The following is a 14,677-nucleotide window of genomic DNA, read 5'->3' on the forward strand; positions in this document are numbered from 1 at the left end:
AAACCATGTATACACTGACTGGTTCCTTTATTAGAGCCCCCGGCCCTCTCACGATTGGCGCTTCCCTGTTTGGAAATTGGACCCGTGACATCACAACGCAACATAAAATCACGTGACAAGTTTTCCGTGGATCAGTTTCAATGTAAAACCACATTAGATGGGAAAATCCAGCGATCTGAGCAACTCCCTTCAAGGCCCGGTCATCAGTTCTACAAACCACGGAGGGGTTTCTCATGCAGCAATGTGGAGAGTATACCAATTTGGCGCAAGCAGCATGAATCAATGACCCTTCCTGTCAGGCTGGTGGAGGGGCAGTAATGGGGTGGGGAAGGGTTTCTTGGCGCACCGTGCGTGCTCTGATACCTGCGGATGGACGCCATGACGAATTACTGCAGTTCTGAAGCTCAAGGGAAGCGCATAACCTGTATCTCTTGATGCCCTTCTGTGCGCCATCCTTCTAGTCATCCTTGTCTGACGCTCACATTTATTTTCCATGGCAACGAGGAGTGATGCAGAAGCGGGACTGGTAAGTACTAATGGTGCAACGTGTGGCCATCTCAGGGGTCCCACTGGATCTCCTGACCCTTGTGTGAGACTTCAGAAAGATGTAGCTGAGGTGGCGAGGCGGCCATGAGCGGTGCTAATAATTCCACTGTGATTTTATGGGAATAGTGAGACCTATATATACCGTGCTGTGCAAAAGTTCTAGGCAGGCTTGGGAAAAATGCTACAAAGTAAGAATACTTTCAAAAATAGAAGTGTTAATACTTTACTTTTGCATTTGGTGTGATGGCCCGTTGCCTTTTAAACCACATCAGTTCTTCTAGGTACACTTGCACACAGTTTTTGTAGACCTCAGGAGGGAGGTTGTTCCAGACATCTGGAGGACTAAACACAGATCTTCTGTGGATGTCACCTCGCTCAAATCCTTCTGTCTCTTCATGTAATCCCAGACAGGCTGGATGATGTGAGATCGGGGCTTTGTGGGGCCAAATCATCACTTCCAGGACTCCTTGTTCTTCTTTACACTGAAGATGGTTGTTAACAACATTGGTGGATGTTTGGGGTCGTTGTCCGGCTGCACGATGAATTTGGAAGCATCAGTCGCCTCTCTGATGGCATTACATCATGGATAAGTATCTGCCTGTATTTCTCAGCATAGAGGACAGCAATCACGCCTTTTTTGATTCAACCGCCCATATCGCATAGATTCCATATTACATAGTCCGCCATCTTAAAGCTACACAAAAGGGGTAGAGCAAAGGGATTCCATCAGAGCCCACAGTGTGCGGTCACATTGTGACTCCTCAGTCCGGGGCGCCTGCTGCCATTTTTTATCCCCCACTCCAGTTCCTATGTTTTTTGTGCATAGTTGAGTCATTTTTCCTTGTTTCTATGTGAAGGTTGGGCTTTTTGGTCGCCATTCTTCCACGAAGACCACATCTGGCCAGACGTCTCCGAACAGTAGAGGGGTGTATTTGGGTCCAACTAGTTTCTGTCAGTTCTGAGCAGATGACACTGCTGGACATCTTCCAATTTCGAAAGCTAGTGAGCATGATGTCTTTTACCTGCTGCACTAAGGTTCCTTGGCCGACCACTATGTCTTCGGTCCTCAACATTGCCCATTTTCTTTCTGCTTCTTCAAAACAGCTTGAGCAGCACATCTTGTAACCCCAGTCTGCTTTGAAATGTTTGCCTGGAAGAGACCTTGCTGATGCAGTTAATTACCTTGTGCCTTGTTGCTGTGATCAGTCTTGGCATGGTGTATGACCTGTGACATGAAACTGTCTTCCACAGCCTCACCTTTGCCTCCTGCACTGCTTCTGTTGAAATTAATGACTATTTCGACCTACATATGAAATGATGTTTTTGACCTGTTTGGTATATAATTGGTTAATCATACACCTGACTAGAATTGTACAAAATCCCTGACTGCGTGTAAGTGCACCTAGAAGAACTAATGCTGCTCTTAAAGGCAATGGTCACACCAAGTACTGATGGGATTTACATTTCTCTTTTGTTCATCTTGTATTTTCTGAATTGACAATCCGCACCTGCCTAAAACCTTTGTGCAGTACTAAAAAATACAATGGCGAACAGATGTATGAACGAGGGAGAATGGGGTTCTGGAGGAGGATCCTGAAGCAGTCAGGTCTGTATGGCATAAACTTCTAATATGTCCGCAATGTTGATCCAGAGGAAGGGAAAAAAACCCCAATAAGATAGAAGACAATTATGCTCATTTTAGGGGAAAAAATTATTTCCTGACCCCAATCTGGTCATCAGAATAATCCCCGAATCACCGACCCTTTTGAAGAAATCAGTATTGTAACATGTCATATTGTATTACTCAAGAAAGACGTCAAGGAACCTCTTGTACTCTTTTATCGAGTTCTCCATCACCACGTCTTCAGGCAGAGAGATTCCTACTGTAAAGAACCCACTTCTATGTCGGCGTAGAAACCTCCTTTCTTCTGGATGTAGAGGGCGCCCCCTTGTTACAGTCCTGGGTATAATAGATGATGGGAGAGATCTCTGTATTGTCCCCTGATATATTTATACATAGTTATTACAGCGCCCCCTTGTTACAGTCCTGGGTATAATAGATGATGGGAGAGATCTCTGATCTAACCCCTGATATCTATACATAGTTATTAGAGCGCCCCCTTGTTACAGTCCTAGGTATAATAGATGATGGGAGAGATCTCTGTACTGACCCCTGATATATTTATACATAGTTATTAGAGCGCCCCCTTGTTACAGTCCTAGGTATAATAGATGATGGGAGAGATCTCTGTACTGACCCCTGATATATTTATACATAGTTATTAGAGCGCCCCCTTGTTACAGTCCTGGGTATAATAGATGATGGGAGAGATCTCTGTACTGACCCCTGATATATTTATACATAGTTATTAGAGCGCCCCCTTGTTATAGTCCTGGGTATAATAGATGATGGGAGAGATCTCTTTATTGTCCCCTGATATATTATACATAGTTATTACAGCGTGCCCCCTTGTTACAGTCCTGAGTATAAATGGATGATGGGAGAGATCTCTGTATTGTCCCCTGTTATATTTATACATAGTTATCAGAGCGCCCCCCTTGTTACAGTCCTGGGTATAATAGATGATGGGAGAGATCTCTTTATTGTCCCCTGATATATTATACATAGTTATTACAGCGCGCCCCCCCCCCCCCTCCCCCCTTGTTACAGTCCTGGGTATAAACAGATGATGGGAGAGATCTCTGTATTGTCCCCTGATATATTATACATAGTTATCAGAGCGCCCCCTTGTTACAGTCTTGGGTATAATAATGATGGGAGAGATCTCTGTATTGTCCCGATATGTTATACACAGTTATTAGGTCGCCCCTCAGCTGTCTATTTTTTAAACTAAATAACCCCAATTTTGATCCCCTCTCTGGGTATTGTCGTCCGCTTGTTCCATTTATTACTTCAGTTGCCTTTGTACCCGCTCAAGCTCTGATATGTCCCTCTCGAGTACCGGTGCCCAAAACTGTCCACAATATTCCCTGTGTGGTCTGACCAGTGACTTGTAAAGAGGAAGAACAATGTTCTTATCATGCGCCCCTAGACCTCTTCTCATACACCCCATGATCCCAAGCCTTGGTGGAGTTTCTTTATGTTCCCAAGCCATAATGCTTCACTTTATTGTTTAAAGGTGTGAAATTAGCTGGTGATAATTGCTATTCTTGCTTCTGAGAGACGGTGTTTTTGACCCAACATTGTCGTTAAAGGAGCAGGAATACTGGGAAGTGTATGTTCTGTAAGACAAGTGTTAGGAAACAGTAAGAAAAAAGCCCGTGTACCAGAGCTTTGGTCGGTACTTCTACTGCTCACTGGCCGAATTCCAGCCAATTTAAGCTATTCGTGAAGTTACAGGTTCCTACATTTGTGGACATTTACCAGCCACTCTGGGCCTTATTGGTCACTAACCAATGGGTAGGGAGCCCTGTCTGTACAATTTTCGAATTCCACACAAAATGTTGACCAAGTTTCAAACTTTGCAGAACTTCATACTGGTGGTGTATGAACATTCTGTAAAAATGTCAGCACAATTGCAGGTGGTTAAGCAGGAACCATTAGGCCACTTGACATGGAATGGCCCTTTACATTGTTTTGTATCATCTGCAAAAATTGATATTTTACTGTGTAATCTCTCCAGGAAGTCGTGGTCCAATCTAGAACTACCTCCTAGTAGAAGCTGATCAGGTTGGTTTGACAGCAGTGTCCCCTTATAAATCTGTGCTGATATGGAGTGATTTAGCCATTTTCCTTGAGGTCCTCCATGATTGAATCCTTAGAAATCCCTCAAACCCTTTACCCACAGGAGGATAGGCTTACTGGCCTGTAGTTTCCAGGTTCATTTTTTGAATATTGGCACCTCATTTGCTATTTGCCAATCCAGTGGAACAGAACTAGTCTCTATAGTGTCCTTAAACAGAAGAAACCATGTTCTCTCTATCACATTACATTCCCTTAGAACTTGGGGGTGTATGCCATCCGGACCCGTTCATCTGTTTATTTTAATCTTTTTAAACCGCCTCTGCGTTTCTTCTTGGATTGACTAGTGAGATTTAATGGAGAGTTTACTTCATCACTCTGCATTTCACCTGACATTTCATTTTCCTCTATGAATACACTAGCAAAAAAAATTATTTGATAGATTTGCTTTCTCCTCATCGCCCTCTACAATTTTTCCCTCATTTGTTTTAAAGGGGCGACACTTTCAGTATTAATCTTTTTACTATTTATGGAATTGAAGAACAGTTTAGGGCTAGTTTTACTCTGTTTGCAATGAATATGTTTCCACTTTTGCTGCTTCAGTGCGGTCCATGAGTGTCAGCATGGATCTGTTTAAAGGTACGTTCACACGTGAATTTTGGTGTGCATCCGCCCCAAAATCTGCAATATATTTTGTGCTGCAGAGTTGGATGCAGATCTATGCGAAAAGCAGTGTCAAAAAATGCACCAATGGTGTGAATGTTCTACAGCGGAAAATAGGCACCAATCCCGCTACATGAGAACATACCCTAAAATTGGAAGTGTTATGGCTCATTGTTAGCCTCTTGCTATATTAATAGAATGCAAGAGCTACAGTGAAAACTGACACGTACGCAGAGCAGCCACTCAGGCTGCTTGTGGTAACCCGGAGAAACAGCTGAACAGAATAGTAACTGTTTTAATCGCACTTTAATGCTTCGCCTCCTGCACTCCCCCACATGAGCAGGAGGGCAGACCGGGGGCGTAGGAACTTGTACAAAAGTTTTATGTATTAGAACAAACATTCTGCGTCGTTATATTGGTAGGAATTATACTACAGAGTGGAGCTCATCAGCAGGCAGGTGATATCACCGAAGCATTCATTAATATTCATGAGCTGCAGCAGGAACCGTTAGGAAGGGGGTGTTTACTAGTTCATACAATCGGATTCTCCTTTCAGGCGGCACGCTGCAGTCAGTGATGCAGAGAAAATCATGATTTCTCATACCGGACGGATTTCATTAGTTGAGGATGAGACTGGAGCCGGAATGTGGTTAAGGCGGAGTGCCTGGAATCTGCTCCTCGCCCCCTGGCATTAATATGAGGCACATCACATGGTCCAGCAGTAGTAGCCCAGCACTATGAGGAAGAAGAGGCCGAAGGACACCATGGCGTTCTTACGGTTCTCATGTCGTAGAGATTTCAGCTCCTTCTCTGAAGAGACAAAGCAGATGGTTGGTTACTGTATCATGCTCCGCCCCCGCCTGGCACATTGTAAGGGGTACAGGGTGACTGCGCCGCCCCCTCCTGGCACATTGTAAGAGGTACAGGGTGACTGCGACATAGTTCTGTGATCTCACAACCTAACGATACAGTTACACTGCAGCTCGCTTCTTACTGCAAACAATCCAGCAAAGTTCAGTTAGATCCCAGGGGCTACACTGCGCTGTGTGTGACCTCTGCGGCAGCAAGGTCGCTGGGGAACCCCACCCTAAAATTGTATGTGTTGTCCTTCATCATTACCAAATCCTCCTGCACTAATACTGTATCTGTCCTGCTACGCCCCGTTTTGCAGCAATTACGTATGCCATGTGTCATGCTCCACCCCTTCCTGCACTAATAGCTTATACCATGTGTCATGCTCCACCCCCTCCTGTCCTGCACTAATACCATGTGTCATGCTCCACCCCCTCCTGTCCTGCACTAATACCATCTATCGTGTCATGCTCCACCCTCTCCTGCACTAATGGCTTATAGTGTGTCATGCTCCACCCCCTCCTGTCCTGCACTAATACCGTATACCATGTGTCATGCTCCACCCCTTCCTGCACTAATAGCTTATACCATGTGTCATGCTCCACCCCCTCCTGTCCTGCACTAATACCGTATACCATGTGTCATGCTCCACCCCCTCCTGTCCTGCACTAATACCGTATACCATGTGTCATGCTCCACCCCCTCCTGTCCTGCACCAATACCGTATACCATATGTCATGCTCCACCCCCTCCTGTCCTGTTTAGTACTACATCCTCTGTCTTGCTCTGCTCTCCTATTCTGTACTAATCTAGTATCCTCTGCGTTGTGCTCCACACCCTCCTGTTCTGAATGGATACCATATACTTTGTCAGTCTCCGCCCCACCGATACTGCATTGTTACCGTATGCTCTGTCATGCTGTGGTCCCCTGTCATATACTAATACAATATCCTGTCATGCTCCGCCCCTTCCTGTTCAGCACTGATACTGTATCCTCACAATGCTCCGCCACCCTCCTGTATCCTCACATGCTCCGACCCTCCTGTCCCGCACCAATACCTTATCCTGTTCTTATACCATGTCCAGTGCTCCGCCTCCCCAATCCTGCACTAATACCGTATCCTGTAGTGTGTCCACCCCCTCCAGTTCAGCACTTATGCCTTTCCTGTCATGCTCTGCCTCTCCTGTCCTACACTAATACCATATCTTCTGTCATGCTACGCCCCCAGTCCTACACTAGCGCTGTATCCTGGAATTCTCCACCCACCCTGCCCTAAGATACTATCTTTTTGTGGTTCGCCTCCTCCTTTTCTGCACTAATACCATACCCCATGTCGCGTTCTTGCACGCTAATCTCTTATGCTCCGCCCCACCCTAATGCTGTATCCTATTGTGCTCCGCCCCCTCCTGTCCTCCACTGTTCAATACTGTATCCTCTGTTATATGCTCCCCACCCTATTCCTGATGTGGTGCAGTCCAGCCCGGCCTTCCTACTTACCATAACGAGACATCTTGTTGCTGAGAGAATCCTTCTCCTTCTCTAACGATTTCCTTAAGAAACAAGAAAACTGGCGTCAGATCAATGAGATTCTATGGGTGTCTTTGCAGTAGGGGGCTTTCTAAAAGCCCCCACAGCTGCCATGTTTTTCTGCTTATTAAGACAAAAAAGTGGCACATCTTAATACAATGCTGGCAGAAATACCATGTACAGCAATACTGAAGTATTGCAGTATATGGTTTAAAGGGGTTGTCCCGCGCCGAAACGGGTTTTTTTTTTATTCAATAGGCCCCCCGTTCGGCGCGAGACAAACACAAGGGATGGGTTAAAAAAAAACAAAAAAAAACAGTATAGTATTTACCCGAATCGCCGCTCTGCGGCGACTTCTTTCTTACCTTAGCAAGATGGCCGCCGGGATCTTCACCCACGATGCACCGTGGGCTCTGTGTGGTCCATTGCCGATTCCAGCCTCCTGATTGGCTGGAATCGGCACACGTGACGGGGCGGAGCTACGAGGACCAGCTCTCCGGCACGAGCGGCCCCATTCACCAGGGAGAAGACCGGACTGCGCAAGCGCGTCTAATCGGGCGATTAGACGCTGAAATTAGACGGATCCATGGAGACGAGGACGCTAGCAACGGAGCAGGTAAGTGAATAACTTCTGTATGGCTCATATTTAATGCACGATGTACATTACAAAGTGCATTAATATGGCCATACAGAAGTGTATAGACCCACTTGCTGCTGCGGGACAACCCCTTTAAGTAATGAAATAGTTGGAAGTTCAAGTCCCCTAGGAGACGTAAAAATAAATGTATAAATAAGTGAAAAGTGTCATTACGGTAAACAAAAAATAATTCGCCCCATATTTATAACAAAAATCAAAACCATAAAACCCCCCAAACCATATTTGGTATCGCCGAGTCCATAAAAGGCCAATCTATCAAAGTAACGCATTATTTGTCCCACACGATGAACGTCGTCAGAAAAAAGAAAAAATGCCAGATTGAACTTTTTTGGTCACCCTGCCTCACAGAAAAAAAACGTGAAGGGGTTATTTTGGGATGTAGTGTTACACAAACACTTGCAACTGTAAAAACACAGACTACATACTGAAGGCCCATTTAGACACAACGATTGTCGCTAAAAATTCGCTCGAAGCTGTCTTTTGAGTGAGAACCGTTGGGTCAAAATGCACGGACATGGTGCAGTTTTCGTGCACGAGTCGTTCCTCGCTCAATTCTATTTTTCTTGAATTGAGCGATGAACTCTTATCAGTGATGCAGGCTGTTATCACAGTTGGCAGCGCTGATAAGATTCTTTCAGCTCGTGTCCCGCTGGTAGTTCACACCGGGATGCGAGCTGTAAGCACTGAGAACAATACAGCTGTTTGCTTATGCAAAACAGCTGTATTGTTCGCCGAGCGATAGCGGTGGTGTCCCGCTCCGCCTGCATAGCTCCTAAGTAGCTACTTAGCTACTATAGACTATGTAAAGATGATGGCTCAAAACGGTCACTCAAACTCTCGTTTGAGCAACTTTTGAGCGGTCATCTGTCAGTGTAATTGGGGTCTTATCCTTTCATGCTTCCACACCGCTGCCTTCTCTCTGGTTCCCGTTGGTGTTCACTACTGGATGCAGGGTGTCAGTGATGACGACCTCGACAAAAGTACCCATGTGACTGCTGCACCCAATCACCGGCTTCCTTCAGTCGGTGAATAGCTGTAGCGCTCATGTGACCCAGTGTTGGGTCGTCATCAGCCACTCCTGGAAGTGAAGTTCAGTTGAGATCGGAGACGGCGGCGGTCGGGGGGCATGGAGGGGTAAGTATGTAGTCCGTGCTTGTACTGCTGCAAGCTTTTGTGCAACACTATTTCCATGGTTAACCCCTTAATGCCTATTTGGGCAAAAGAACGTGACCATCTCTATGAAGGCTTGTTTTTTTGACAGACGAGGGTGTCTGTTTTATTGGTACCATTTTAAGGGTAAATATAGCCTTTTTGGTTATTTTTATTGAGTTATTTGGGAGATAACATTAACAAAATAAGCACTTTGCCCGTTTTTAGTTTTTTTTTTACAGGTTTTCCTGTGCAGGATACATATGGTAGTGTGTTCAATTCATTGTATCGGTCGTTACGGATACGATGATGCTAAATATGTGGGATTTACAAGGGTTTTTTTTATACAAAGGAGCAATTTTGTTTTTGTTTAAACTATTTAGTTTTACATTTCTTTAACCCTGTAGGGGACTTGAACCATAAAAGCTCTGATTGCTGTGATACTACACTGCAGTACTTCTGTATTGCAATGCCTTATCGCTTACAACAGGCCATGGCCGGCTGGGACACCAGTGCCTAACGGCCGGATGCCAGTGATGTCACAGAGGGAGCGGTGAACCCTTTACACGCTACAGTGTACATTGATCATGGCATGTAAAGGGGGTAACAGTGGGGATTGCTGTTATCAACCCCCGCTGTTGCAGCAGGAGGCCGGCCCCCGACATCCACAGGACTTCAGTTTACATCCAGCCGCACTAAGTACACCCTGCCAGGACGCAAACTTACATCCTGTGGCATTAAAGGGTTAATAAAAAAGGATTTTAAAAAGTCCTATGCATTCCGAAATGGTACCAATAAAAACTACAGGACGTCCTGCACAACCTCACTGGGGGAAAGACGAAAAAAATGTGGTGGCCAGCAGAGGGCGCCAGAGATTGTTTTTTTTTTCAAGGATTTTACTTTTTAAAAATAGTTCAGCAAAAAAAAAATACATTTTTTTTTTGTCGTGATCGCAGTGACCCACAGAAAAAAAATTGTCATTTTTGCTACAGCGTGTCATAAAAACAAGTATTTTTTTTCGATTTCACTCCGCCTATATAGTAATATTATAAAATAAAAGTCTTTCCACAAAAACCAACAGCGACGGATAAGTAAGAGTTACGATTCTTTCGAAAGGGTGAAGGAAAAACCAAGAATAGAAAAAAAAATGGCAGCATCCTCAAGGGGTTAAAGCATGGCCCACTGCGTAATCCCTGCGCCTGACCTCCCCCTCCATTGTCCCCGCTGACCTTCCCTCTTCCGTCAGCTCAAGTTTGCGTAACTTGAAGTCGAGGTCCTCCAGGCTGCTGCGGCACGACTCCAGCCGCTCCTCGATGCCGTCTATCTGCGGGAGAAGGAGTTGGCGCAATTAGGAAACGACCGATGAGCCCCTCCTACCACTAGCGCCCCCCAGTGCTCGGGATCTGTGAACAAGTCAAGCCGCTGTCACCATACAAAACGGACAACGCATTTCATTGCAGGTTGGAACCGCCCCATACCAAGGGATTTTTTTAGTATGGTGACTTGATTGTAAGAGGCGATCTGATTGGTAGTAGAGCAGCCAATTGGATCCCAGCGCTCGTTCTTCAGACGTTCATTACCTCTTGAAGACCCGGACCGCCGGGGATCAGTAGAGCTAATATCATGTGGAAAGTGAGTGCCGTGTTAGTACTGACACATAGATCCATAGGAAAGCATACTGGGAGCAATCATAATCCTGGGCTGTAGGGGGCGCTATAGACTTACACCTAAAACATCTTACGGCCCATTCACATTGGCGGTTTCCCCGTCACTGTGCTGTCTATTTGTACTCCCTGACCATGGACAGCACACAGACCCATTAATGTAAGTTGGGCTATTCGGACGCGGACGGATTGTAACTAGAGATGAGCGAACGTACTCGTAACGAGTACTTACGCACCCGAGTACCGCCATTTTCGAGTACTTCAGTACTCGGGTGAAAAGATTCGGGGGCCGCCGGGGGGCGGGGAGAGGCGCGGCGGTGCGGGGGGTAGCAGCGGGGAACAGGGGGGAGCCCTCTCTCTCTCCCTCTCCCCCCCACTCCCCACTGCTACCCCCCGTGCCGCCACGGCGCCCCCCGAATCTTTACGCGCGAGTACTGCAGTACTCGAAAATGGCGGTGCTCGGGTGCGTAAGTACTCGTTACGAGTACGTTCGCTCATCTCTAATTGTAACTGTAATAAAGATACAATCACTGTTCCGATACGGAATCCGTGTTTTTGCAGTGAATATACGTATGCAGAAGAGCCCATGTGCGCGCCGTGCGAATATGCAGGTTTCTTGCGGCCCATTTACACGGGTGTATTTGCGCGCACGATACTCATTGATATCAATGGGTTCATTCGCATGCTCGTATTTTGCGTTCGCATTTTCGGCCACATTTCTTTGTATTTGCGCACCGAAGGTCGGGGGGGGGGGGGACAAATGTGCGCAGAACGCCGCTGAAAAAAAGATCACATCTGGAAGTCGTTGCACTTGTTGGCTGCGCGCAAACGAACAGGAAAAGTACAATAAAATACACTGCTGCACGCAAAAAAAGTTGCGCTAATCCGGGCTGTGAAGGCGGCCTTCTTGGGGCGCGTGAAATAGTACATTCAAGTGAGCGAAGCCATTGGAATAAATCAGTTCTATTCCCTGCGCATTACACATGCAAAAACGTCCGTGTGGACGGAACACAGAAGGGGTCATTACTGTGTGTCAGCTCTGTTACTGTACACAGGGGGCGCCCTGACACTGATGTACAGGGCAGTATAGGGGGGTATTACCCTCTGCTGTACACAGGGGGCGCCCTGACACTGATGTACAGGGCAGTATAGGGGGGTATTACCCTCTGCTGTACACAGGGGGCGCCCTGATACTGATGTACAGGCCAGTATAGGGAGTATTACCCTCTGCTGTACACAGGGGGCGCCCTGATACTGATGTACAGGCCAGTATAGGGAGTATTACCCTCTGCTGTACACAGGGGGCGCCCTGATACTGATGTATGGGCCAGTATAGGGGGTATTACCCTCTGCTGTACACAGGGGGCGCCCTGACACTGATGTACAGGCCAGTATAGGGGGTATTACCCTCTGCTGTACACAGGGGGCGCCCTGACACTGACGTACAGGCCAGTATAGGGGGTATTACCCTCTACTGTACACAGGGGGCGCCCTGACACTGACGTACAGGCCAGTATAGGGGGTATTACCCTCTGCTGTACACAGGGGGCGCCCTGACACTGACGTACAGGCCAGTATAGGGGGTATTACCCTCTGCTGTACACAGGGGGCGCCCTGACACTGATGTACGGGCCAGTATAGGGGGTATTACCCTCTACTGTACACAGGGGGCACCCTGATACTGATGTACAGGCCAGTATAGGAGGTATTACCCTCTGCTGTACACAGGGGGCGCCCTGACACTGCTGTACAGGCCAGTATAGGGGGTATTACCCTCTGCTGTACACAGGGGGCGCCCTGACACTGATGTACAGGCCAGTATAGGGGGTATTACCCTCTACTGTACACAGGGGGCACCCTGATACTGATGTATGGGCCAGTATAGGGGGTATTACCCTCTACTGTACACAGGGGGCGCCCTGATACTGATGTACAGGCCAGTATAGGGGGTATTACCCTCTACTGTACACAGGGGGCGCCCTGACACTGATGTACAGGCCAGTATAGGGGGTATTACCCTCTACTGTACACAGGGGGGCGCCCTGATACTGATGTACAGGGCAGTATAGGGGGTATTACCCTCTGCTGTACACAGGGGGGCGCCCTGCCACTGATGTACAGGCCAGTATAGGGGGTATTACCCTCTGCTGTACACAGGGGGTGCCCTGACACTGATGTACAGGCCAGTATAGGGGGTATTACCCTCTGCCGTACACAGGGGGCGCCCTGACACTGATGTACAGGCCAGTATAGGGGGTATTACCCTCTGCCGTACACAGGGGGCGCCCTGACACTGATGTACAGGGCAGTATAGGGGGGTATTACCCTCTGCCGTACACAGGGGGGCGCCCTGACACTGATGTACAGGCCAGTATAGGGGGTATTACCCTCTACTGTACACAGGGGGGCGCCCTGATACTGATGTACAGGGCAGTATAGGGGGTATTACCCTCTGCTGTACACAGGGGGGCGCCCTGCCACTGATGTACAGGCCAGTATAGGGGGTATTACCCTCTGCTGTACACAGGGGGCGCCCTGACACTGATGTACAGGCCAGTATAGGGGGTATTACCCTCTGCCGTACACAGGGGGCGCCCTGACACTGATGTACAGGCCAGTATAAGGGGTATTACCCTCTGCCGTACACAGGGGGCGCCCTGACACTGATGTACAGGCCAGTATAGGGGGGTATTACCCTCTGCTGTACACGGGGGCGCCCTGACACTGATGTACAGGGCAGTATAGGGGGGTATTACCCTCTTCTGTACACAGGGGGGCGCCCTGACACTGATGTACAGGCCAGTATAGGGGGTATTACCCTCTGCTGTACACAGGGGGGCGCCCTGACACTGATGTACAGGCCAGTATAGGGGGTATTACCCTCTTCTGTACACAGGGGGGCGCCCTGACACTGATGTACAGGCCAGTATAGGGGGTATTACCCTCTGCTGTACACAGGGGGCGCCCTGACACTGATGTACAGGCCAGTATAGGGGGTATTACCCTCTGCTGTACACAGGGGGCGCCCTGACACTGATGTACAGGCCAGTATAGGGGGTATTACCCTCTGCTGTACACAGGGGGCACCCTGACACTGACGTACAGGCCAGTATAGGGGGTATTACCCTCTGCCGTACACAGGGGGCGCCCTGACACTGATGTACAGGCCAGTATAGGGGGTATTACCCTCTGCTGTACACAGGGGGCGCCCTGATACTGATGTACGGGCCAGTATAGGGGGTATTACCCTCTGCCGTACACAGGGGGCGCCCTGACACTGATGTACAGGCCAGTATAGGGGGTATTACCCTCTGCCGTACACAGGGGGCGCCCTGACACTGATGTACAGGCCAGTATAGGGGGTATTACCCTCTGCTGTACACAGGGGGCGCCCTCCTCACCTCTTTGGCCACGCTCAGCTGCCCCCTCTTCTTCCTCGCCATCCTCTTTCTGGACACGTCTCCTTCGTCCTCACGCTGAGGCTGCTGCCGCCATGTTTCTCCCGGGCAGGGCGGAGCCGAATGCTGCGGCCGCCATATTTCAAAAGGGCAGAGAAGTGATGCAGCGGTGATGTCACGGAGGGGCGGAGCGTCCCGGGAGCACAGGACCCAGCTGATAACAGGGAGTAGCAGCACATAAAGCTCAAGTATAGCTACATGCAGGGTAGGCTGGTGTCTATATGGGACTGGCATGTGGAGAGGAGGGAGGTGTTTACATGGGACTGGTAGGTGGAGAGCAGGGAGGTGTTTACATGGGACTGGTAAGTGGAGAGCAGGGAGGTGTTTACATGGGACTGGTAGGTGGAGAGCAGGGAGGTGTTTACATGGGACTGGTAAGTGGAGAGCAGGGAGGTGTTTACATGGGACTGGTAGGTGGAGAGCAGGGAGGTGTTTACATGGGACTGGTAGGTGGAG

General features: G+C 48.3%; 1 protein-coding gene across 1 annotated transcript; it reads right to left on the reverse strand.

The window, feature by feature from the left end:
• Nucleotides 1–5,199: 5,199 nt before the first annotated feature.
• CCDC167 (coiled-coil domain containing 167) lies at nucleotides 5,200–14,322 on the reverse strand. The gene is made up of 4 exons (XM_066595290.1): nucleotides 14,165–14,322; nucleotides 10,329–10,423; nucleotides 7,263–7,315; nucleotides 5,200–5,722 (listed from the first exon to the last, which is right to left on the reverse strand). The coding sequence occupies exons 1-4, from the start codon at nucleotides 14,204–14,206 to the stop codon at nucleotides 5,619–5,621; spliced, it is 294 nt and encodes a 97-aa protein (XP_066451387.1). The 5' UTR covers nucleotides 14,207–14,322; the 3' UTR covers nucleotides 5,200–5,618.
• Between the last annotated feature and the right edge of the window lie 355 nt (nucleotides 14,323–14,677).

The sequence above is a fragment of the Eleutherodactylus coqui genome, chromosome 3 (genome assembly GCF_035609145.1).
Source record: "Eleutherodactylus coqui strain aEleCoq1 chromosome 3, aEleCoq1.hap1, whole genome shotgun sequence".
Classification (NCBI taxonomy): Eukaryota; Metazoa; Chordata; class Amphibia; order Anura; family Eleutherodactylidae; genus Eleutherodactylus; species Eleutherodactylus coqui.